This window comes from Tilletiopsis washingtonensis (genome assembly GCF_003144115.1).
Source record: "Tilletiopsis washingtonensis strain MCA 4186 unplaced genomic scaffold FA09scaffold_6, whole genome shotgun sequence".
Lineage (NCBI taxonomy): Eukaryota > Fungi > Basidiomycota > Exobasidiomycetes > Entylomatales > Tilletiopsis > Tilletiopsis washingtonensis.
Window position 1 is genome coordinate 254,955 of NW_020312003.1, and position 19,232 is coordinate 274,186.

General features: G+C 68.2%; 8 protein-coding genes across 8 annotated transcripts; 3 read left to right on the forward strand and 5 right to left on the reverse strand.

Annotated features, from left to right (window-relative positions):
* Positions 1–1,312: 1,312 nt before the first annotated feature.
* On the reverse strand, positions 1,313–1,948 carry FA09DRAFT_290319 (hypothetical protein; the record flags this gene model as incomplete). The annotated part of the gene is made up of 1 exon (XM_025739958.1): positions 1,313–1,948. A coding segment is annotated over one exon (636 nt), but the record flags the coding sequence as incomplete, so codon positions are not given.
* Positions 1,949–4,011: 2,063 nt separating this feature from the next.
* FA09DRAFT_328743 (N-terminal nucleophile aminohydrolase) lies at positions 4,012–5,028 on the reverse strand. The gene is made up of 2 exons (XM_025741896.1): positions 4,471–5,028; positions 4,012–4,323 (listed from the first exon to the last, which is right to left on the reverse strand). The coding sequence occupies exons 1-2, from the start codon at positions 4,678–4,680 to the stop codon at positions 4,045–4,047; spliced, it is 489 nt and encodes a 162-aa protein (XP_025599614.1). The 5' UTR covers positions 4,681–5,028; the 3' UTR covers positions 4,012–4,044.
* A 287-nt stretch (positions 5,029–5,315) lies between these two features.
* On the forward strand, positions 5,316–6,204 carry FA09DRAFT_328744 (hypothetical protein). Its single transcript, XM_025741897.1, has one exon. The coding sequence runs from the start codon at positions 5,336–5,338 to the stop codon at positions 6,119–6,121; it is 786 nt and encodes a 261-aa protein (XP_025599615.1). The 5' UTR covers positions 5,316–5,335; the 3' UTR covers positions 6,122–6,204.
* Positions 6,205–6,260: 56 nt separating this feature from the next.
* FA09DRAFT_316605 (NAD(P)-binding protein) lies at positions 6,261–7,730 on the reverse strand (the record flags this gene model as incomplete). Its single annotated transcript, XM_025740847.1, has 8 exons — positions 7,546–7,730; positions 7,321–7,493; positions 7,206–7,264; positions 6,894–7,152; positions 6,774–6,841; positions 6,597–6,721; positions 6,438–6,538; positions 6,261–6,379 (listed from the first exon to the last, which is right to left on the reverse strand). Exons 1-8 carry the CDS (start codon positions 7,683–7,685, stop codon positions 6,261–6,263), a joined length of 1,044 nt encoding a protein of 347 aa, XP_025599616.1. The 5' UTR covers positions 7,686–7,730.
* A 258-nt stretch (positions 7,731–7,988) lies between these two features.
* On the forward strand, positions 7,989–8,915 carry FA09DRAFT_337478 (hypothetical protein; the record flags this gene model as incomplete). Its single annotated transcript, XM_025743999.1, has 3 exons — positions 7,989–8,282; positions 8,505–8,753; positions 8,814–8,915. The coding sequence occupies 3 exons, from the start codon at positions 7,989–7,991 to the stop codon at positions 8,913–8,915; spliced, it is 645 nt and encodes a 214-aa protein (XP_025599617.1).
* Positions 8,523–12,808, reverse strand: FA09DRAFT_316608 (hypothetical protein). Its single transcript, XM_025740848.1, has 3 exons — positions 10,023–12,808; positions 8,814–9,967; positions 8,523–8,753 (listed from the first exon to the last, which is right to left on the reverse strand). The coding sequence occupies exons 1-2, from the start codon at positions 12,740–12,742 to the stop codon at positions 8,995–8,997; spliced, it is 3,693 nt and encodes a 1,230-aa protein (XP_025599618.1). The 5' UTR covers positions 12,743–12,808; the 3' UTR covers positions 8,523–8,753; positions 8,814–8,994.
* Positions 12,809–13,137: 329 nt separating this feature from the next.
* On the reverse strand, positions 13,138–14,372 carry FA09DRAFT_295408 (hypothetical protein; the record flags this gene model as incomplete). The annotated part of the gene is made up of 6 exons (XM_025740120.1): positions 13,138–13,331; positions 13,387–13,542; positions 13,609–13,706; positions 13,788–14,020; positions 14,071–14,139; positions 14,253–14,372. The coding sequence occupies 6 exons, from the start codon at positions 14,370–14,372 to the stop codon at positions 13,138–13,140; spliced, it is 870 nt and encodes a 289-aa protein (XP_025599619.1).
* A 1,024-nt stretch (positions 14,373–15,396) lies between these two features.
* On the forward strand, positions 15,397–18,989 carry FA09DRAFT_328746 (hypothetical protein). Its single transcript, XM_025741898.1, has 3 exons — positions 15,397–18,286; positions 18,342–18,658; positions 18,715–18,989. The coding sequence occupies exons 1-3, from the start codon at positions 15,463–15,465 to the stop codon at positions 18,838–18,840; spliced, it is 3,267 nt and encodes a 1,088-aa protein (XP_025599620.1). The 5' UTR covers positions 15,397–15,462; the 3' UTR covers positions 18,841–18,989.
* Positions 18,990–19,232: the final 243 nt, after the last annotated feature.

Sequence of the window (19,232 nt, forward strand, 5' to 3'; positions counted from 1 at the left end):
GACGATCAGAGCCTCGCCGCCATGGTGCCGCTAGACGTGAGGGCGTGGACGATTAGGCGGAGGAGAAGTTAAGGGCGCCCGTAACGGCCGCCTGCTGCTGCGTCTTGGGCGTGGCGTCGACGAGCGCCGAGCCCATGATGCTGTTCGTGCGCGAGTGCGGCGGGCTCTTCACGGCCGGCGGCGGCGCCCGCGTCAGCGTCGGCGTGCCGGGGAAGGCGCCCTGGCCTGCCAGCGGACTCGACACGTTTGGCTCGTACGGCGACGGCTGGCGCAGTCCGGGCGAGCTTGGGGCTGAGCCGGCGTCGATAAGCGGCAGCTCGCCATTGGCAACGAGAGTGCGCGAGGGCGTGCGCGACGTGTTGGTAAAGGAGTTGGCAGATGAGAGGCGCGGGCTCGTCAGACCGCCCTGACGCGAGCCAGCCGTGCTGTCGACGACGACGTCAGACAGCATCGAGTTGCTCGATGCATGCGCGGCATTCGCAGCGAGCGGATCGTACGCATCGCTGCTGGAGCGCGTGTCCAGCTCGACGCTGTCGTCGTCGCGCGGCATTGGCGTGTCGCGCAGGCCGAGGCCCGTGTTGGCGCTCCCTCGCCGCACGGCATCGCGGTACCACTCGCCGCTGTTGCTGCTCCGCCGCGGATTGCCGCCGCCGGGCAGCAGGCCGCCGCCAGGCACGACAGGGCTGCTGCGCATGCCCATTCCCATGCCCATGCCGCCCGCACCCGCGGGCGGACGGTTGCGCTCCATGTCGAAGTGGTAGTGCCCGGCCGAGGCCGCCATGGCGGCGGCATGTGCTGCGCGCACATCGTCGATCGTCGGCAGGTCGAGTGGCGCAGCGGGCGCCGGCGGCGGACGCCGCACCCGAGGCACCTGCTGTTGCTGTTGCTGCTGCAGCTGTGCGTCGGGGCCCAGCTCGCGCTGCTTTTGCTTGGCGCGCGATGCCTTGGTAGAGGGTAAGGGCGGCGAGAGCGTGTCTCGTGCGTCGATCGGAGCAGGCACAAAGGCGCTGCTGCCTGACGCGCCTGCGCCCGTGACTGTCGAGGAGCTGCCTTGCGAGCCAGGCGAGGCGAGCGGGTGCGAAGCGGCATCCTCGCCCGAGGTCGAAGCGCCAGACTTGTCCTCTTCGATGAGCACTGCCACCTCGGGCTGCGCCTGCGACCCGCTGCCTTCGGCATCGATGGCCTCGCCGTTCTCATTCACGCGCTCGGACTCGTCGAGCCGCAGAGCAGGCGTCTCAAGCGTCCATGCCGGCTGGCCCGCCGGGAGTCCGATCTCCTCCCAGTTGCGCATCGACCGCTCGGCCCAGGCCTCGAGCACGGGCCAGCCCTTGTAGTCGCCCGTGAGGCGGAAGCCGGCCGCGCCGCTGCCGCCACGGTCACCGCCGCCAAGGCCTGCGCCCGAGCCGCCGCCGGAGAAGTACGACTCGTAGCCAACGGTGTCCTCCTCGTCTTCTGAGCCGCTGTTGACCTCCTCCAGGCTCCACATCTCACCGGCCTCGAGCTCCTCGGCCACAAACTGCAGGAAGCGGCCCCAGCCGCCTTCGCCTTCGCCGCGCCAGAGCACCACCTTGGTGTCGAAGTCGCGGCCGAAGAGAATGACCTGTCCGGGCGCGCCGCCGCCTGATGGCGCGGGGCTGAGGTCGACGCCGATGTAGTTGCCCACGTGGTCGGTGATGAGCGGCAGCCAGCCGCGGCAGCTGTACTCGGAGCGCACCCAGCCGGCCGGGCACGACGTCATCCAGCCGCGCACCTCGTCGTTGGCGCCCGAGGACGGGTCTTCGTCGACGTTGCGCCAGAAGCGCCACTCCTGCGTGATCTGCTCGATGGAGAGCAGCGGCAGGCCAAAGAAGATGCCGTCGCTGCAGCTCTCTTTTGACTCGAGCTCCTGGCCGTCGTAGCACAGGTAGCTGTCGCGCACCGCCGGCGGCAACGAAAAGCCAATCGTCATCTCCAGCTCGTCGAGCGCAGAGTCGAGCGCGGGCCAGTTGAGCGTGTCGCCCAGCTCAAAGTAGTTGTCGTCGCACCACTTGCGGATGCGCTGCCACGTGTGCCGCAGCGGCGGGTAGGCCGTCGACGGGATACTGATATTCGCCGAGTGGTTGGCGTCCATAGATGGCCGCGCGCCGCCGCCCGACGTGAGCGCCGTGACGCTCGAGGCGGCGCCGTTCTCGGAGCGCCACGGCCGCGCGCTGCCCGGCGCCGGCGGGTAGGCCTGGCCGAGCGGCCCGGCGCTCGACGGACTGGCCATGCCGCTGCCATTGCCAAAGGGCGACGGCGATTCCTGCCCATAACGCTGGCTGTACGGCAGCGACCAGGTGCCAGCGCCGCCGTCGTCGAAGTCGCCCAGGCGGCCCGGCGGCGCGCGGCGAGAGGCCGACGGCAGGCCCGAGCCAAAGGCCGAGCCGCGCTTGCTGCGCGCGCCCGAGCTCGACGAGCTGGGCGCGCCGGTGAAGAAGGCCTGGATGGAGGAGAAGTTGAAGGCCATTGCGGGCTGTAGGCAGGGCGTCAGACGTGGCCCAGAGATGCGAGCCAGCGCGGGCGAGGTGTTGGCGAGTCTCGGGCTGTGGAGTCGCGCACCAGGCACCAAGGCTACATCTGTGCTGGCGGTGCAGCAGCCTAGCAGCTCCGAGAGAGAAGGCGACGATGCCTTGTGCCCATGCAAAGTCTCCTCTCGCATGCGAGACACGGGCACAGAGAGCAACACCATCCGTGCACGACGTCGCCTGCACTCACCGAGCACGCTAGGAGCGGCCAGCTTCAAACAGATGCGACGAGAAGCTAGCTGCTGAAGGGAGCTGCGAGCGAGGCAGCCTCTACGCAGGCGAAGCAAGGGCCGTGCGAGCAGCCGCGTCGCGGATGCAGCGGGGCGCGTGGGCGAGGCAGGTGGTGCGCGGCGACGAGCAGCTCGGCGGACGCGCTCGGCGACGGCGCACGCCAGAGAGCCGGCGCGCGGCGAGGTGAAGAGCGCACAGACGGAGCGACGGCGCAGTGCTGCGTAGGGTGCAGCAGGAGGCAGCGGCGAGGGCGTGAGGCGGCGTCAAGGAAGCAGGATCGTGGTCACGAGAGGACTTGGCGGAGCGTCGGTGCGCGGCGCGACGTGCGGTGCGCCGTGCAGCAAGCGCAAGGCAAGCGCGCGCAGGCCGAGCCAAGCGCGCCCGCCGCCGCCGCCGCGACGGCAGGCCGGCACAGGCTGCGTCGCAGCGGCACACGCGTCTCGCTGTCGCTCTGAGAGGCAAGCACGCCGCGCCGCATCCGCCGCCGCCGCGCTGCGCCCAGCCGTGCATCTGCAGCCCAGCCGCAGCGGCGTCTCTGTGCGCGGTGCGGTGCGCTGGCTGCAGCGCCGCGAGCACAGACATGAGAGGGCACACGGCCCGAGGCTCCCTGACCTCTCATGCGACAGGCGCTGCTGGGCCCTGCGCTCGGCACGCCGTGAGATTGAGCAGCACAGCGCAGACGAGCGGCTGCGGGCGTCGTCGATGCCCCGCTGGCCCATTTGATTTGGCTTCCCCTTGCGCCGGCGCCGCGAGAGAGGTCATCGCGGCGACGAAGATGCGCCGTCGAGCGCTCGAGGGGACGCTCGCACGGGGCATCCCCAGTACGCCTCGTCCTCGCAACGTCCAAGAAGAGCACTTCTGTCTCTACACTCGCTGGTCCTGCGGCACCTCCAGTCCTCCTTTGCCGCCAGGGACGGGTGCGAGAAGGACGCGACTTGTGTGGGGCTGAAGAGAGGCCCAAGGCAGTCGGGTCTGCCCCTAGAGCAAGCTCGACGCGGACAAAGCGCCAGCGCAGCAGCGCCGCCTTTAGCGTCCTCCTTGTCCGGCTGAGAAGCTCCAAACGGGCGCTGCCGCGCGATGATCAGACGCATGACGAGCAGCTCAAGTCTCATGGACGGGCGCTGCTGGCTCGGCTGTGGGAATGAGGCTCGGATCGACGAAGCGCAACAGTGTCGATCGCACCGCAGGCTTCAGATGGTCTGGCAAGCGCTTCTCTCAGAGCTCGAGCACACCGCAGTCGAACACAACCGTGAATTACACACGCCCGCTCTCAGTCCTTCTTGAGCTCTCGTCGCAGGACAACCGTAGCGCCCGGCGTCTGCGTGTCCTCGCCGCCCGTCGCCTCGACGGCGCTCTGCAGCTGCACCTCGCTGGCCGCCGAGCCGGGCACGCGCACAATGTACATCTCCAGCCCGTCGCCCACCTCAATGTGCCGCTCGGTGGCCGAGGTGAACGAGTCGGTGACGATGCGCAGCACCTCGGGCACCGTCATGGTCCCTGGCTCGGGGATTGGCCGCGCGGCCACGGGCAGCTGGTTCTTGAACATGATCTGCGGGGAGTGTGTGAGTATGGAGTGGCGGCAGAGGCATTCAAGGAGCACGGCACGGCGTCCGTCGCGCTGATCACGAATTGCCAGAACTGCGACCTACCGCCGCTCACACCACACTGTCACCGCCGCTCGCAACACAGCACTCACCTGGCTGTCGAGGAACGGCTGCAGCAGGCTCTGTGCGGCACCAGCAGCGCGGCAGAACTCGCGCTCGTAGCTGCCGACGGGGTCGAAGCTGTACACGGCGCCGCGGCCCTGCTCGTCGACGCCGCCGAGGATGTTGTAGACGTAGTAGGGGAAGAAGCGCTTGCCGTACAGCATCGTGCTGATGAGGCGTGCGATGGAGTGCAGCGGCATCGAGGAGCCGTGCGCGTGGCGGTACAGCTCGAGACGCTGCTTCAGTCGCGACACGAGCGCCTCGGCATCGGCGCTGAAGCCGTTGCAAGCCAGCGTGGCGCGGTCGGTGCTGCGTGGAGGAGGCGTGAGCAGGCTGGCTGAGCACTACTCGCGTCGTCCGAGCTGCAGCATCTTTCGCCGCTGCACCTGCTACGCCACTCGCTCAAGACACGGCATCCGGTGCTCGACTCACAGGCGGTGCACCTTGGGCTTGTAGCGCGTCTGGATGTTGTAGCCCTCGCTCTGGCGCGTGTCGCCGGCGACGACGCAGAAGTCGGCGCCGGCGATGGCGAGGATGGAGCCGCCGTTGTCGGTGTAGGGCGAGAAGGCATGCGCCGTGGGCGCCGATGTGGCGGCGTGCGGTGCACGGCTGGGGTTGAGCGCAATCATGATGGGTGGAGGGATGCGGTGGAGGTGCGGCAAGGGAGCTGCGAGCCGGTGTCGAAGGAGGCAGCCGCGCGGCGGGGTGGCTCGAGCACCTCCGCCGCGCCGCCGCGCAGCCCCGGCCTGAGCGCCGCCGCGTCAGCGGTCACGTGGATGCGCCCTGCCTTGGCTGGCCATGCGCTGCTCCCACCTTCGCGCGGCTCCACAGCATCAAGGCGCCAGCCCCAAGCCCATGTCGGAGCTGCACCAGCATCTCCTGGCGCACGCCTTTCTGCCACAGGCACCGCGGCATGCCGCTCACTTCGCTGCGGCCTTCTCGCGCGAGCCCGGCGGCCAGGCAGGCGAGCGGCGAGCGCTGCCGGCCTTCTTTGCGGCGCACAACCCGAGCTGCGTGCGCTGCGATGTGCCCCTCATCCCCGGCATGACGGCACGCACGGGCAGACGCTCGCGCAAGTGCTTGCTCTGCGGCACGGTGTGCTCGCCCGCATTGACGAGCAAGCCGGCTGTGCCCTCGACGCGCGCACGGCAACGGGCAGCAAAGGCAAAGGCGGCGCAGCAGGCTCAGGAGAAGCGAGCAGCCGTGGCCCCAGCGCTGCCCGTCGCAACGTCGTCGAAGAGCGTCGAGCCACCGCGCGCGGCTCCTGCCCAGGCCGAGCCCATCCCACAGACGCTCGACGCGAAGCGCCTGCAGAAGAAGAAGCGCAAGGCCGAGGCGGCGTCCCTCGCTGTCCCGCCGGAGCGGCCCGCACCGCCGCATGCTGCACCAGCTCTGCAGGTACCAAGCACATCTGCCATCGCGGCGTCACCACCGCTCGCTCCTGCTCCTCCTGCGCCACCACCGACACGGTCCTCAAGTAGAGAGATACCGAGCGCTCGCGGCGGCAGCAGCGCCAAGAGCGAGAAGAAGGCTGCGCTGCGCGCCATGCTCGCGGCCGACAAAGCACGGCGAGAGCAGCAAGAGGCGGCCAAGACGGCCGCGCCCAAGTCAGGACTGCAGGGCTGGCTCGACGCGCTGTAGCGCAGCTCAAGTCTGCGTCGCGGCGCCTTCACCCATCTGTCACGTCTCACACGCATCTCGATACCAATCTCATCACATTCACCTCGCCCTCGCCTCATCACTGGCCGCCGTGTGTGCCATCGTCACCGCAGGAGCGCGCCTACAGGTTCGACTTGCCCTTGGGCGGGTTCTGGGGGTCGGCACGGACGCGGAGAACCACCTTGCCCCAGGTCTCGCGCGCCATCAGCGCCTCGAGAGCCGGCGTCAGCTGGTCTAGACCTGTGTGCAGCATGCGAGTCAGTCGTGGCAGGCATCAGATGGAGGGCAAGTCACGCACCGTCGTAGACCTTCTTGTAGACGACGGCCTTTGCCTTCTTGCTCGTGAGCAGCTCCATGATGCCGTCCCAGACCTTGGGCACCTGCTCCGGGTCCTTGACGCTGTGAAGCCGCGAATCAGCAGAGACTATCGTGCGAGGCAAAGCGGCACGCCACGCACGTGTTGAGGCCCCAGAAGACGCCCATCAGGGTGCACTGCTTCAGCAGCACCAGGTTGGCCGGCACCTTCTCAATGTCGCCCGCAGCGAAGCCGATGACGAGAATCCGTCCGTTCCATGCGATACACTGCACGGTGGTCAAAGAGCGAGACACAGGCTGGACCTGCTGCAATTCTCACCTTCAGCGACGGGAGAATCATGCCGACCGGGTCGTACACGACGTCGACGCCGTGGTCCTCCGTGATCTCTGCGGCGGGGCTCAGTATGCGGCCTGGCCAGGGTGCGCGTCTCTTACTCACCCTTCACCTTCTTGAACCACTCCTTGTCGCGGTAATTGACGGCATGATCTGCACCGCCGACCTCAGTGCACACCTTGAGCTTCTCGTCGCTGCCCGCCGTCGCAATTACCTTGGCGCCGAGGGCCTTTGCGATCTGGATCGCGCAGAGACCAACGCCGCCAGCGCCGGCGTGGATGAGCACCCACTCGCCCGGCTGCACGTTGGCGCGGAAGCGCAGCGCTGCGTAAGACGTCGGCCAGGTCACGTAGAGCCCGGAAGCCTGCGACGTGGCATTAGCACCTGCTGCGACACTCGCGCCTCTGCACCACGCACCTCCTCGAACGACATGCCCTCTGGGATCTCCTGCAGCGACGAGCTCTCCGCGACGACCTCTGATGCGGCTCCCGCGTCAGTGCTGGCTCTGATCACCCTGATAGACGCTGCTCACGCTCTGCATAGCTGCCATTGGCGCTGCCAAAGACGCGCGTCTTGCCCGGCACCCAGTTGCAGCCATCGGGGATCGGCGAGTTGGCCGAGATGACGCCGGCGATCTCGGTGCCTGGGATGTAGGGGAAGGGCTTCTTGATCTGGTACTTGCCGCGCACCTGCAGCTGGTCGAAGCTGTTGCGGGTTTGTGAGTGGGGGCAGGCGCAGGCCAGTGCAGCGCACGCACAGGTTGAGGCTGGCGCTGTAGACGTCGACGAGCACCTCGGTGCCGTCGGCGTCGACGCTGGGCGCCGGCGCGTCGCGGCGCAGCTTGCCCGGCAGCTCGCTGAGCTGCTTGATGTCGGCGTCCATGATGTAGGCGTGCATGCTGGGCGAGCGTGAGTGTGGGTCAGGCGGATGATGGAGGTGGAGACGAGGCAGGGGGCAAGCAGCGCTGCCCGGCGCACGGCTCGCGAGCGGCGCCGGCCCGGTCCGCGCCTCGCGGGGTCGGGAGTCGGGACGGAGAGCGTGGGAGCAGCTGGCGACTGCGGGGCAGCGGCGGGCCTCCGGCTTCCACGCGCGGCGCGGGCGGGCGGGCGACGTGTGGAGTGCCGGAGCAGCCCGTCCAGCGTCAGCAGCAGCCTCAGCCCGCTCCGCCTTGTCTCAGCACCACCACACACAGCACACACCATGGCAGACCTCAAGACGCGCGCCAGCTCCATCCTCGCCCACCTCAACGGCGACCACGCCGACTCGCTGCGCAGCATCGTCGCGCGCAGCGAGGAGCTGCCGTACCTGCCCTCGCGCGCCCGCGCCACGGCCATCGATGCCGACGGCTTCGACGTCGAGTACACGCTGCAGCACAGCCTCGCTTCCAAGGCCGAGAAGCGCCGCGCGCGCGTCGCCTTCAAGCAGCCGCTCAAGCAGTCGGGCGAGGCGCGCGCCGCCTTTGTCGGCCTCAGCAATGAAAGTGCCGGCCTTTGGGTGCGTAGTGAGATTGAGACGCTGTGGAAAGCAGCAGCGCGCAGTGCAGTGGAGGTCCCATGGGGGGCCTCGCTTTACCTGCCTGGCGCTCAACGAGCCATCTGTGCGACTTGAGGGACGACCCGATGCGCGTAGTTGTGAGGCTGCGTGAGCGCGCTCTCGCTGCCAGGAAGCCCCCCCCCCCCCTTGCTCATGTCTGAACGCTGACCTCTACATCGACAGTACCCCGTCCGCTTCGGCGTCACGCCACACCTTCCCGGCGCTCTGGCGCTCGGCGCGCTGCTCTACGCGCTCAGCAAGGCGTACGACTTCCCGGCGGCGCAGGTGGCGCTGATGCCCGTGCTGCAGCGCTACCCCGACGCGCCCGACTGGGCCGCCTGGCTGCTGCGCCAGATCGGCGTCGCGCACGCCGTCGAGAGCGTGCTCATGTTCCTCTATGTGCTCAAGCGCGGCGGCTCGGTCGTCACGGCGGTATGTGCTCACGATGCAGCAGCGCAACAGATGTGGCTGAGACGCTGACACTCTCCACAGGCCAAGTGGGCAGCCGTGCACCTGCCCGTCGGCTTCCCGAATTTCTTCTCCTTCCGCAAGCTCAACCCGGCCGGCGTGCAGAAGAAGGGCAAGGGCCACTGAGCGCGCCGCGAGGGCCGGCAGTGGCGAGGCAATCGTGATGCTTAGTCTACAGTGGATGAGGATCAGGTCGTAAAGGTCATCATGCGTCGACGGGTCCAACAAGCCAGGAGTTGTACGCGCGCAGCTTGCCCTCGCTCGTGGGCAGGCTTGGCGCGCCGGCTCTGAGCATCTGTGCGGTATGTGCGTATGTCTGCAGCGCCGCATCGACGGGCTGGTGCGCGCTGGGCCAGCCGTCGTCGTCCTCGCCGCCGAGGCTGTACTGTGCCATCATACGCGCCACGGCGAGCGCCTCGCCGGCGGCCAAGTCCGCGCCGACGGCGTACAGCGCCGCGTCCTCGTCTGCCACGCGGGCGCCGAGGCCGCGCACGCCGCACTCGGCCTTCTCGCCGAACTGCGAGAGCCAATTGTCGTACTCGCGAGCCTCGAGCGCCGAGACGCTCGGCGCCGTGAGGGCGTCGACCTGGCGTACCAGCTGCACTGCCGATGGGACGACTGGGTGCTGTGCAAGGCGCTCTGGGTCGCCCCAGTTCGGCCAGGCGTCGCGCTGCATGGAGGGCGTAATTTCGATGGACGCTGCGCCGCCAGCCGCTCCGCTCGATGTGCCGTCGTCGGAGCTGGGCGAAGCACGACCGCCTGCTGTGCGCATGGAGCTGCGCCGCTTTGACTGCCCGTCGCGCTTGCCATCGCGATTGAGCGACATCCAGCGGCGCACGCCGCCGATGAGAGCTCTTGGGCTCTCGCTGCCGCTCGGCTTGGGGCGCACGGGCGACGAGGGGGTAGGAGCTGAGCCTCCAGGCACGCGTGCCGTGAAGGGGCTCAGAGTGAGGACTGCGCGCTCGACGGGCACCGCGTTGACCTCGGTCATTGAGGGTATTGACGCGCTGCGGGCGATGATCGACGAGCCGTTGCTCGTCTTGCGCGCGTGCGAGTTGCTCGACGGGCTCTGCGCAAAGCGCGAGGCCGAGACGTACGCGGCTGTCGATGGCGGCCCGATCGCAGCCTGCTGGTGCTGATGGACGGCGGTCATCTTGAACGCGTGATGCCGGAGCAGGCTGGCAGCAGAGCGTCAGCGACAGGAAGCAGCAGGAGAGGGCGTCTTGCACTCACTCGGTAAAGAGGCTCGGCCTGTAGTACTCGGCCCAGAAGCCACGGTCCGCCGTCACGACATCGTTGAGGCGCTGCTGGCGTTCCTGCACCGTGCCACGATCCTCGAGGTACTCGGGCGTGTACCAGTTGCGGTAGCTTCGCCGCTTCGGCGCCAGCTTGCCGTGTGCATCGAGCAGGCGCGGAGCAGGGCGCGCCTCGGCCGTGTCCGGGTCGATGCCGAGGAAGAGATTGATCGCTGCCTGCTTGTCTGCGTCGACGAAGGAGTTCGAGTAGTAGCGCTTCAGGCCCTCGAGCATGTCACGCGAGTGCGACGTCCACTGGTTGACCTTGCGGTACGTCTCCATCGTGTTGACCAGGTGGCTGCCGCCGTACTGCAGCGCGATGGTGTCGCCCAGGTCGTGGTACATCTCGGTGAGCATGTCCACTGCAGCGCTGTCGAATGGCAGCGAAGGGCTCTCGAGCAGGCCGAGTGCATGCAGCTGGTGGCCTAAGGCTGCCTTGCCGATGACGAACTGCGCGGCGTTGGTGCGATCGAGACAGTCGACGCAATTGACGCGAGCGACACCGCTCTGGAGCAGGATCGTCTCGCGGCGCGGGCCGGCAGTCTTGACGTTCCGTGTCGCAGCCGACTCGAAGAGCGCCGGCTCGGGTCCCGAGTGGAAGAAGCGCGTGGCCTCGACGGTGCCCTCTGCAATGTCCTCCAGCACCCCGATGACGTCCTGGTCGTGGCTCTTGCTCGCGCGGCTCATGTCCCACGCGATGTAGCGCAGGCGCTTGTCGGCCGGCAGGAACTGGTTGAGGTATGCGACGCACTCGCCGAAGGCGTGCAGCAGCTTGACCTCGCGCGGCTGCTTCTCTTTGCTCTTGATGAGGTTCAGCACGATGAGCGGGTGGCCGTAGCGGCGCAGCATGTCGTCGAAGTGCAGCGCGGCGGACGAGAAGTACGGATCGACGACGGAGATCTCGATCGGCGGTCGCGGCGACATGTTCGTCGAGTCCTGCGTCCAGTAGATCGGGATGCTCCCGCGATGCATCACGTACGACGTGTAGCGCGGGCTGACGCCGAGCGCAGGGCCTGCATCTGCGCCGCCGTCGTGGGCCTCGGTACGCAGCTTTGCCGAGCGGGCGGGCGCGTAGAACGGCGTGGTGAGGCCATCGGCCACGATCTGTTCCGTCTCGACGTCGTTGGCCACGTGTCCTTCTTCGTCGGTGCCGCGCTTGAGGAACCGAGCACCAGCGAAGTGGCGCGAGCGCCGCGCGAGGAGCGTGATGTGCACGGTGCGGTTGAGCACGCTCAGCTTGGCCTGGTCGACGAAGCCGTACACCAATGGCAGCACCCACTCGGATGCTGCGTCGATGCTGGCATCCGCGGCCGACTCGGCGTCGCGCAGCGAGGCGTCAGGCTCGTAGCGCGGCCGCTGCAGGTGCTCTGATGCACCAAATGCGGGCACGAGGAGGTGATGGTTCCAGACGAACTTCTCGTTGTAGCCCCAGGCCGTGCTACTGCGCGATGGCACCGCGTGTCGCTGCTGAGCGATGGAAGGGCATGCCGTCTCGCTGCCGCCGGTCAGGTTGTCCTGCAGCGTCTTGGTGAGGTCGTACGTGTAGGAGAAGTAGAAGTTCTTCGACAGGTCGACCTGCTTGAACGTGTGCAGCAGGCGCGCCTCCTCTGCGTCCTTGGCCTTGGAGCGGCCCGGCACGCTCGCGAGCACAGACGGGTGGCACACGGGAATGATGCGCGTGTCGTCGCAGTGGTACACGTAGTGCCCGCCGATGAGCGCCACGACGGAGCGCGCTGATATCAGCACCATGTAGTAGCCGCTGGTGAAGCGGATGAAGCCGACGATGCCAAAGAAGCGCCCGACCTCCTTCAGGCCGCCCGTGGAGCGGTTGCCCTCGGCGATCATGTCAAGCAGCTCGCTCACCTGCTGTCTCGTGTACACGACGCGGTCCGATGTGAGGTTCAGCTCCCACTGCGTGCTTTCCGAGGTCGAGGTTGCGGCAGCGCCACCATCGACACCCAAGCCCGTCTCCGCAGCGTGGCCTGCCTCCTTACTGCTGCCTTCAGCTGCGCCCGCCGAGGCATCAGGCCGGCCCGAGCTGCGCGGCTGCGCCAGCGTGCGGTCGACCTTGAGGATGCGGAAGCGCGTCTGGGAGGTATTGAAGGCTACGAGGTAGAAGCGCGTCTTGGTCTCCCAGAGCGTGAATCGCTTCAGCTCGCCGAGCCGGCCAGGCTCGGCATGCTGCGCCCGCGCGCTCTGCTGCTGCGCCTGCGTGCGCGGCGGCGGGTGCGGCGTGCCGACGGCGCTGGCGGCAGACTGCGGCGCTGACGATGCTGCCGTCGACGAGCGCGTTCGGGCAGTGGACGGCTCTGCGCTTGAGCTCGCGGTGTGAGCCGGCGGCGCGAAGACGAGCGAGGCACCGCTGTCGCAGCCGGCGAGGTCGAGCGGCTCGGGGGCGCTGCTAGGCGCGACATGCGGCGCAGGACCTGGCGCGGCGCTGGAGAGCGGCGCGAGCTTCGCCAGCGACGTCGGCGGCGTGAGCGTCAGGGCTGCCGTCAGGTTTGAGGGCTGCGGCTGCGACGATGCCTGCGTGGGCGTCGGCGTGCGGCGCTGCTCGTCTTCGCCGTCTGATGCGGCAGGCGGCGCGCGAGCTGCATCTGTGCCCAGCTGCTCGTCGGGCGGCACATCGGCCGCGCCGACGCCTGCGCCGGCGGTCATCGGTGGAGCACGGCGCTGCCTGGCTGTCCTGGCAGAGAGGTCGAGAGAAGCGAGCGCGATGGGGTGTGGTGGAGGAGACGCGGCGGTCCGAGCGCCGCCACGCGTGTAGCGTGGAGGCACAGAGCAGATCAGACGCCGCGCGGCAGCCTCACGCGCGACGCTCCTGCATCGTCCTCAAATGCAGTCCACTGCAGCTGGCCTCGCTTCGTGCTTCACGAAGTGAGACCGTGACACAGTTCACATCAGACTTGGCACATTCAAGTGTGTACGCATAGAAGAGATCGGGAACAGGACATTGGCGCAGTCACGTAGCACGGAACAAGGAGCTTCTCGAAGCGGACTGCGGTGAAGCAAGACGGAAGCAACAGGCATAAAGATCCGGCACCGAGGGTGCTCTACTCGTCGGCGGCCGCCTCTGCAGCGCGAGGGACAGGCGTCTCTCTGGCGTAGACATCACGGCGCGAGGGAATGTACGCCGCCGGGCCGTTCGAGACGGTGGGGTACTGGCGACAGTTGGACGACGTGCCGGCCGGGTGAGGGGCCGGGGTGGGCTCCTGGCCCTGGTAGAAGGTCGAGCTGCCGTAGATCCCTGCAGTGCCGATGTCAGCATGAGCTCGCTCGAGCGTACACAGAGGAAGACGCACCGGGGAACTGGCCCGAGTCGCCGTCGCACTGCTCGAACACGCCCGGCGAGTAGTTGGCCGGCTCGCTGAAGTTGCAGCCGAGCAGATCGTAGATGTGCGGGCAGAACTTGGTGCGGTACTTGCCGAAGCAGCCGCGGATGCAGAACGTCTGGTAGTCTGTGGAGCGCAAGAGAGCGTCGTCAGACCTTCGGCGACCATGTCTGCTTCACTCGAGGCGCTCACCCATGAAGTTGTTCCACTCGTAGATGCGCTGGAACTTGCCCTTTGTGATCGCACGGGTGAAGACAAGGCCGCCGACGGGGTTGCCCGCGCCGGTGGCACTGCGCGCAGCAAAGAGTGACGAGAGCGTGGAGGTCAGCTGCGGCGTATCAGCACATCGAGGGGCGGAAGACAAGACGCACCCATGCGGGTCCAGCTCGCCTCCCTCGTCACCCTGGCGGATGTTGAGCTTCGTCAAGTCTCCCGTGCCGGTCACCTGCACAAAGTCGCCCGTCTTGAGGAAGTGCACGCCCGTCAGGGTGCCGTCGGGGATCAGACGCGTGCCGTAGCCGCTCTTGGTGCACCATGCCACCTGCTCCTCCTCCGTGTCGCCGACGTTTGAGTTGGGCTTCGGCGGGCCCCAGAGGCAGAAGTCCTGCGCGAGGGCGTCAGACTCGGCGCGCCGCCGTCACATGCGCCACGCACCTTGACGCTGTTGACAAAGACGTTCTGGCACTTGCTCTTCTGGCTCGAGGCGCCGTAGCGCGAGATGCACTGTGTGCGGCACATGGTGTCAGGCGGCTCACGGTCGGGCGAGGGGCGCGCCAGCGCGGCTGGCCAGCGCCGTTCGCTTCGCTCTGCTATGGCAGCGCTTGCGCCTCACTCACGTCGTTGTAGCCCGTCTGGCCGTGCGCCGCGTCCGTCTTGGCCGGCAAGTGCGCGGGGTCGTCGTACTCGGCGAGCGCCGGGAGCGCGAGGGCCACGAGCAGGAAGAGCTTCTTGAACATCTTGGCGCGTGTTGGGATGAGTCTGGGTGGTGGGAGGAGACGCCGGACTGCAGCGTGCTGCTTATGAGGTGCGAGGCAGCACAGGCGCCGGAGGAGCACACTAAGACTGCAGTGGCTTCGTGCCGCATGGGCTCCGCTGGCTGCTGCGTCTGCTGCAGAGCTGCATCTCGAGCCACGGACAGCGCAGGTGCAGAGCGCCAGAACGTGGGGCACAATCGAATGCTCAGGGAGGGGGCCGTGCCGCCGGAGGGGTTCATGCGCGCTAGGCCTCCCGGTGCCGCCGGCCGCGCGTGCCGCGGCATCGCGCACCGCGTGCCGTCGACATGCGTGCACCCGCAGCGGCATCTCGCATCAGCGCCGACAGCAGTGCAGCAGAGCCACAGCAGCGCCAGCGCCGCAGCCGCCGCTGCTCATCATCGTCATGAGCCTCGGACATCCTCCGTCCTGCACCTTGCAGCGCGGAATACCGCGGCCGACGCCCTGTACCGCTCTTCTTCCCCATCATGAGGCTCACATCGAGCGGGCCGTGCGTGAGAAGAGGCGTGCCGCGACACGGCTACCACTTGGCCTGCCGCGTGCTGCGGCAGCCCATTGGCCATGGCGTGCCTCTGAGGCCTGCATGGCTCCAGGACCCGTTCCTGCGGCAGAGATGGCCGCACTGCTGCAGAACGCAGATGGCGCGAAGCCAGCCGAAAGGAGAGAAGAAGGTTGCGCCGGGCCGCCGGCAACAGGAGCAGTGCCGGCCGATCCGCTTCCTGGTATACAGGCGTGGAAGGAGGTGGAGTGGTGCGGAGAGAGCTGGACCCGATTTAGCGCAGGAACGGCGCGAGATCAGCGGAGCGGCGCAGCCCATGAGGTACGCCAGCGGCAGCCGCAGCGTAGCCGCAGCTGGGCAGGCAGGCGAGGGGCGTGTGCGGCGGCGCTGCATCCTGGTCCTGTGGAGGCGGCGCCGCCCAAGCCGCGCATGACGGCACAGGCCGCCGCCCCAGCAGCAGGCCGGAGGACGCGCCGCAGAGGCCCGCTCGCTTCAGTTCGTCCCGCTCCACTCCCATCCGTCTCGTCCCGACGCCGCATCCGCTGCCGCATCTGCATGCTCTCCGCCGCCGAGGCTGCTGCGCATGCTGCCGCCGCCGCTGATGAGGCTGGCAAGCGGCGCGAGGAGCAGGCCGCCGCCGGCGCATCTCACGACGGCGAGGCGGCTCGGCAGGCGCCCGAGCTGCAGCAGCTCTTCACGCTGCCCTTCGCATTGCACCTCGAGCCGCTGCCGCATCTCTCCTACCGCGCAGCACATAGCGCCTTCTCCGACACGTCCGGCTCAGACTCTGATGAGGAGCTCGACCCCGACGCGCCGTCGGACCGCGGCTCGGCGGCGATCCGCGTCAAGAAGCGCCTCGACGCTGCGCCGCCGCACGCGCTGCACGAGGTCTCCTACCTCCTGGCGCACACTCGCGCCCTCGAGGCAGTCACAGACCTGACGCAGCTCGTGCGGCTGCTCGACGGCGCCGATGAGGACCCGGGCTTCGCCACGCTGCGTGCCTTCTTCGATGCTCGCTTCGATCGCGAGGGTCGCCTCGTGAGTGGCCCACGCTCGCCGCGCAGCCCAAGGCGCCGCGGCTCGCTCCTCTCGCGCCGCCCATCGGCTCCTGGCGGCCAGCTCATGGGCTCGGCCGCCGGACGATCTCGCACCCTGAGCTCGACATCTGCGGCTGGCGGCGGCTTCCGCACCCGAGTCCTCCGCACGCTGTCGCGCGACGGCGCCGCGTCCGAGATATCAGAGGACGACTTCGAGGAGGCAGAGCTTCGCGCTCCCGAGATGCAGGCGCCGCCTCGTCGAGCGACAGGCACGGCGCACGCCCCTGTGCCAGGGCAGCAGGATCGTAGCGTGCGCTTTTCCGTGCGCCTCGATCTCCATTCGGTCGGGCTCGCGCCGCTGCCGCCGCAGCCGCCGCCACGACGACCGTCGCGCCCGATGCTGGACACGCAGATCCTCTCATCGCCAAGCCGAAGAGGCCGACGGGTGCCGGAGCAAGTGCTCTCGCCCACGAGTCAGCCGGCGGGCAACGACTTGGAGCGAGCTCGGACAGCTAGTTCTGCCGTCGACCTCTTCGGCGCGGGCTCCTTGAGAGAAGTCAGTAGCCGCGAGAGCAGCACGTCGGCAGCGCGGCAGCGCTCTCCGCCTTCGCCTTCGCAAGGGCGCTTTGCAAGCGCTGGCCTTGCGGGTCGGAACCGGCAAGCAGCGTCTCGACCACAGACTGCCGGCAGCTCTTTCACGATGGACCATGACGTGTTTGGCGCTGTTGCAGACGCTGGCGACGCTGTGCCGAGCTCAGAGGAGCCGGTCGCACGAGCTCGAAGCAGTACGCAATCGCGTGGCGAGACTCGTCGGCCGTCCTTCCTGCAGCGCTTCTTCGGGCAGAGTCGCTCGACTCGTCGAGGCAGCAGCAACAGCACTGCGCCGAGCTTGGCCAGCAGCCTGGACCTGCCAGACGCCTCTTCAGCCGCCACGAGTGCATCAATCGCTGAGGAGGAAGGCCTCAAGGTGCCTGTCACTGCCAGCATCGAAGCACCCTCTCGCCGCATGCGCAGCGCCACTGTCGTGAGCGACCTCAGCAACGACGAGGCCATCGACACCGGAGATGAGGACGGCAGTTTGTATGGCAGTCTGCCTGCGCGCATGCTCGGCGTGGACGGCCCTCGTCGAGCCTCGCTTGGCTCCGTGCTCAGCGCCAGCAACATGTCCGCTAGCCAGCTTGCCGGCACGGCGGGCATCGCGGCGCAACTGCAGCCGGTCACGGAAGGTGCCGTGGCTGACTGGTCCGAGATGCGTGCTCCGCCAGAGCTGCTCTCTCCCAAGCCCTGGGCTGGCGGAGACGACTTCCTGACGCTGCTGCGAAAAGCGGCAGACACGGCGCTGAACGTCGATCCATCGGCTCGCATCCTCAGCGAGAAGGCTCGCGGCAAGCGGCCCGCTGCGCACTCGGGCAGCATCACGCCCAGCTCGTCGGGCGCCGACACGCCGCTGGGCCAGCCGACCGATCAGGCGCCGCCCGACACGAGCGCATGGTGGCTCTGCGGCCGAACTGACCCTTCGACGATCGCCGTCCCATGCGCCTTTGGCGAGGCACTCGGATGGGAGGGCATCCTCCACCTGTGCTATGGGCCGGGATCCGCAAGCGCTCGCGCCGGCGACTTTGTGCCGCTCGGCAAGGCCGCCGAGATGGACTCGCGGCAGCAGAGCGAGAGCGCAAAGGTGCAGCAGTGGGCTCGCGGCGTGGAGAGCAGTACCGACTCTACCTTCGTTGCGCGCTCAGCTTCATCGCCAGTGCCAGGCTCGGCAGGCCGGGACCTCGGCCTGTCGCACGTCGCAGAGGACGCCTCCGACGTGGCGCCGTCAGAGAGTGCCTCGACAAAGGCAGTCCAGCCGGCATCGGATGAAACCCGCGCGACACAAGGCGCATCGGCACTCGAGAAGCTCCTGCAGCGCATGCCAGGGCGGAGCGCCTCTACCCCGCCTGCACTTGGAGGCGACAGCACAGCTCTCGCACCTGCTGCTGCGCTCGCCGCTCTGCAGCTCGGCGGCGAACGGCAACGCACGTGGGCAGACTGGACTACGCTGGCCGTCAGCATGCAAGGCTGGGTGGAGCAGTACGAGGCGACGCGCGTGCGCGAGGGCTTGGCCCACGAGATGGTCGCACACTCGGCAGGTGCCGGACGGCCAACCCCGGCACTGCCGTCGGGTGCCGATGCCTCCGGACTGCCAGACTGCGTCCTCAAAGACGCACTCGATGCCACGAACGGCTTCCGTCGCAGAGGCGGCATCCCGCCTAGCCTGGCGTCGCCCGACGGCATCGAGCATCAGGACTACCACTGGGCCAGCAGCAGACTGCATGCGAAGCACTTCGCCAGCGCCTTGAGTGAGTGCTTCAGAGACTTCACTGCTGTGCCCTTGCTGACCTCAACCGCGCACAGCTCTCATGGCCGGCTCCTTTACTCACATCACCTCGCAGCTCACCGATGCGCAATGGACGTACCGCTCCGCGTGGGAGCTCGACTATCTGGAGGCCTGCTGTCTGCACACGCCGCTCGCAGCAGAGCGCTTTCCCTCGCCGGCGGCCGCGGTCATTCCAGCACACAAGTCCTTCCAGCCGGAGGACCCAGACGAGCAGGCACGTGCCCGCTGCTGTCCTTATCCGAGCCCCTCGGGCGCATGGCAGGCGCGCGCGTGGAAGACGTGGCTGGCCGGCCTGCAGCCGGGCCACATTGTCGTGCCCGCCGTCTCGTGGCAGGTAAGGGTGCTCGCTGCTCCGGCGTCAAGCTCTGCTGACCCTCTCCCTCTTGTCAGGCCTGGTGGACGCTCATCAGCGTGCTCAACGGCGCCGACCGCACGGGGCGCGCCTTCGACCTGCAGATCAAGGCCGTCGACGAGCCGTTTGCGGCGCTCGACGACCTCTCGTCCGTCTACATCTGAGCCTGCCAGCACCATCGCCGAGCAGCAGCTCCTCATTCCACCCGCACGCCCGCAATACCCCTGCTCCGCACATGCTCAGCCCTGCCGCACGGCTGCCGTCATCTGTACTTCTACCTGACAACCCATTGCTTGCACTGCACCGCCTTGGCCTTTCTGCATGGGCGAGACTGTCCGCTGATCTCGCCAGGGGCAGGCTGTGCACGTGCGAGGCACAAGAAGAAGGTGGAGGCCTCACCACCCACGCTTCCGCGGTACGGCCGACCGCGCCGCTGCCCAAGCTGCTTGCTTCGTGCCCCTCCAGCTCGAGGCTGGAGAGCCGGAGCGAGATCTTCTCTCTCGTCCGAGGCAGGCAGAAGCACGCCTTCGCGAGGCGCTCGAGCCGACGAGTCCGC